The sequence below is a fragment of the Sesamum indicum genome, linkage group LG3, assembly GCF_000512975.1.
Source record: "Sesamum indicum cultivar Zhongzhi No. 13 linkage group LG3, S_indicum_v1.0, whole genome shotgun sequence".
NCBI lineage: Eukaryota > Viridiplantae > Streptophyta > Magnoliopsida > Lamiales > Pedaliaceae > Sesamum > Sesamum indicum.
This window is the reverse complement of record NC_026147.1, coordinates 3925474-3929701: the sequence shown is the minus strand read 5'-3', so window position 1 is coordinate 3929701 and position 4228 is coordinate 3925474. Positions and strand designations below refer to the sequence as shown.

Genomic DNA, 4228 nt, shown 5'->3' with positions numbered 1-4228 from the left:
GATTATATTGATTCAATTGATCTTGCCTGTTACAAATGTGAGACCTTTTATTCTAAGAGCTTTGGCTCCTGTCTGCTCCCAGAATGTGATATTTGTTGTAGTCCAGGTTTTGATACCTTTCATTGTACAAATATGTCTGCCTATGCTTATCCTGGACGTGGTATCCGTCCTGATCTGGGCTTTGGTACATGAGGCTGTTCTATTAGAGGTGTCTTTTGCGGCACCATATGTGCAGCTCCAAGAAATTCGAGTTCGGGCCTGGTTTGGTCGAATCCAACAAGTATTGTCTGTGAAACATAAGCCTGCTGAAGATCAGGAGCTGTTCCGGTTAATGGAGGAAATCATTTCCATCACGAAAGAGGTGATTAAGGTTATGGATACCTTTGGTGCAGGTGAATGTCTTTGGCACTCGAGTGTCTTGCCTGGTGCTTCTTTATCTAGACGGGATTCTGGTGGCGTTGGGAAGAATGTTGTGGTGGGATTTGACAAAGACTTGGAAGAGATAAAGACTCGGTGGATCGATGATTCATCCAAACTTGAAATCATTTCAATTGTGGGAATGGGTGGTATTGGCAAAACTACTCTTGCTAGACAAATTTATGATGATCCTTCTATCTTTTATCACTTTGATACTCGTGGTTGGGTGGCAGTCTCTCAAGAATATTCCTTGCGCCAAGTCCTGCTAGGCCTTTTAGATTCTACCAAAATGCTCACGGAAGAAATGCAGGATGAGAGTGACCCACGATTGGCTGAGTTTCTCTACAAATGTCTGAAGGGTAGAAGATATCTCATAGTAATGGACGATATATGGGATATCGATATTTGGGATGCCGTGAGAAGATTATTTCCCGATGATAGTAACGGAAGTCGTGTCCTTCTGACTACTAGGCTATCAGATGTGGCAGTTTATGCCAACTCCTCCAGCCGTCTTCATCAAATGCGATTCCTCAATGAAGCTGACAGTTGGAATCTACTTTGCAAAAAGGTTTTTGGGGAAAAAGATTGCCCCCCCGAACTTGAAGATGTCGGAAGGGAGATTGCACGAAACTGTGGAGGACTTCCTCTAGCAATTGTGGTAATTGGAGGTCTCCTGTATAAGGACAGTAGAACATGGAGGAACTGGAGAAGTATAGCTGAAAATTTAAATTCAATATTGAGTAAAGATGATGAGCAGTGTTTGGAGATATTAGGTTTGAGTTATAATCGGTTGCCTCATCGTTTGAAACCGTGCTTTCTATATATGGGGGTTTTTCCAGAAGATTCTGAAATCCCCGTCTCCAAGCTCATCAACTTGTGGGCTGCAGAGGGATTCCTGAAACCAAGTACATCTAAAACCTTGGAAGAGGTGGCTGAGGAGTATCTGAAAGATCTTATCGAAAGAAGCCTACTCTTGGTATGTAAGCGGAGTTGCAATGGCAGGATTAAAACATGCAACATCCATGATCTATTAAGGGATGTTTGTGTCCGAAATGCTCAGAAGGAGAACTTTCTTCACGTTGTGAACTGGTATGGAGATTTAACTGAAGCAGGCAATAGAAGGAGGCGTAGAGTAAGTATACATCCTGATGCTCTATATGCTAACACCACTCATCAGTTGATAAGTTCTTATTCCCATGCTCGATCGTATCTATGCACTGGTAAAAGTCTTACTTATCCATCGCTTGTCTACTTAGGTTTTAGACTTCTCAGAGTACTGGATATAATCCTAATACATTTCTCCGAGTTCCCAAGTGACATCATTAGACTTTTTCATTTAAGATATCTTGGTTTCACATATAACGGCCCACTTCCTCCATCCATATCGAAACTTCGGAATTTACAGACAGTTGTTCATCATAACTGGACATTCGGAAAGTATCACTTGCTTCCTATTGAGATCTGGACTATGCCCAATCTAAGACATTTGTATTGTATGCCAAGTTGTTTGCCTGATCCAGTTGGCGAAATTCTTGCAAACAATTTTGTTGTTCTGGAAAACCTTCAAACGCTTTTGGACGTAAGAAACTTCAGATGTAGCAAAAACATCCTCAAAAGAATTCCAAATCTAAAGAAACTGGGAATTTCCTATGATGTCTCCTCTCAGGCATACGTAGATCGGTGGCAGTTCAACCTTGAGTCCCTTGCCAATCTACATCAACTCGAGACTCTTAAGATCATTATTAAGAATGATCCTTATCGAACATCCAAATTTGTGAATCCACCAAAGCTTTCTTTCCCACGGAAGCTTAATAGATTAACTCTGAGTGGTTGTGGACTTCCTTGGGAAAGGATGACAATAGTTGGTTTATTGCCATGTCTTGAAGTCCTCAAACTGAAAAAGGATGCCTGCCGAGGCCAAGAATGGGAGACAGTCGAAGAGCAATTTTGTCGACTTAAATACCTGTTACTTGAAGAATTAGACCTTGTGCAGTGGAGGACTAAGGAAGCACCCTTCCCCCGTCTTCAAAGCCTAATTATCAGGTCTTGCTTCAGACTAAGGGAGATTCCTTCTGCTATTGGTGATATAACGACGCTTCAAATGATCGAGTTGGTCGACTGTCACCCTTCTGCTGTGACTTGGGCAAAACAAATACAAGAGGAACAAGAAAGCATGGCAAATGAGGATCTGAAAGTTTGCATTGAGCTGAAGCGGAGAATCAAGGACAGGTTCAGTTCTCGCATTCTTCGTTGATAGGTGTGGAAATCCTTGTTCTTTGCTGTCTGTTTTGTATCTCTGTTCTGATACTGAGTTTGATATCAATTCATCCAAACATTTCTCAGCAAACAAGTTATGTTCTATTATTCTGTCATGGTATATTGCAAATAATTCTTTCACAGCGAACGATAGCTGAAGACTAAGAACAACGACCTTGTTCCATCAACTCCTTGAACCACTCAACTCTCTTCAGGAGGTTCTCCGTCTGTTGTCTGCTCTGGCCATCTAGTTTGGAGTATAGGGAGAATGAAACATGTTATAAAGCTGCAAGAAAAGCTTCGGGTATCCTGTACTGTTCCACTATATATCGATGAATGACGTTGCATAAATTTTGTTATCTTCGATATTTTCTGGTCTATGACTTCTACTTTACAGGCGATGATTAAGGTTGTGAATAATGGCATGCTTGTCTGAAGGACAAATGTGCCTGTAAACATGAATACAAAGTCAAGATTATTGTTTCTTGCATTTGCTTAGTTGATCATATACATATACTGCAGTTTGGTTTAATTCTAAGTTGTCTTTGGAGAATTGCTTGTAGAATTAAGGGATTCAGGCAAAGTCACAAACAGTTGTAGTTCTATTGCAATTGCTATTAACTTGTCTACCGTCAGGTTTGCTTGTTTGGAGAGATCAGAATCCCGCTTAAAATTTATTTCTTCTCTTTAAAGAAAAAATTAGTTAAAATAGTACTTTACTATTTTTTAATAATTTCATAATTATATTTTTTTTAGAAAATTATAATTTCGATCTCAAAATATAAAGTGATTTGCAATATTAGTCCCTAGTTCCATAGTTTAAAAAGAACTACAAAATTCGTCTCATCATTGTAATATTATTTCCACATGTTTGGAACATTGTAAAGTTAGTCCTATATTTTAGGAAATTATTGTAAAGTTAATCCAAAATATAATCATAAATGTTGCAAATTTAGTCTTAGATGTTGCAATTTTTTGATGTAGGACTAACGTTTTCTTAAAATATCAGACTAATATTGACTATTTTAAAATGTATAATAAACAACCTTATACCTTGAGACTAAATGATAAATTTCTCTAATTTTTTATTCTCTCACCCACTGCTCTGCACCATCCTCTCTCCTTATTTTTTTTTTCCTCATAAACTTTTCATATTTTTAATAAATTCATAATTATAATTTATCATTTATATTCCGTCTCACTCCATGTTTCTTTCTTATTGTGGATTTTTTCTTTCTCATCCACTAGCACCACATTTTTTTTTTCATAATATTCTCTTGCTTTTCGTCTGATAGATTAGTTCTTTTTTACATATTCATGGGAATTACATACAATGACACTTAGTACTATTATTGATGTGCATAAAAATACACTGGCCCAAATGATTCAAAAAAAAGAAAGAAATGAGAAGCCTGTAACATCATGAGGATGGCTCGCTGGAAAATTACTAGGCTCAGCCTAAGAGGAAACCCATATTCGACCCTAGAAGGAAGCCTAGTACTGTGCCCTAAAAGGAAGCCCAGTTCGACTCAAGAAGGAGGCTTGGTACAAGGTC

At 38.4% G+C, this 4228-nt stretch overlaps 1 protein-coding gene across 1 annotated transcript; it reads left to right on the top strand.

Annotated features, from left to right (window-relative positions):
• LOC105157404 (putative late blight resistance protein homolog R1B-14) lies at positions 7–3032 on the top strand. Its single transcript, XM_020692351.1, has one exon. It carries the CDS (start codon positions 143–145, stop codon positions 2669–2671), a length of 2529 nt encoding a protein of 842 aa, XP_020548010.1. The 5' UTR covers positions 7–142; the 3' UTR covers positions 2672–3032.

Bases quoted from the DNA above. Each gene is read 5' to 3' on its own strand.
- LOC105157404 (XM_020692351.1), top strand. From the start codon at position 143: ATGCTTATCCTGGACGTGGTATCCGTCCTGATCTGGGCTTTGGTACAT.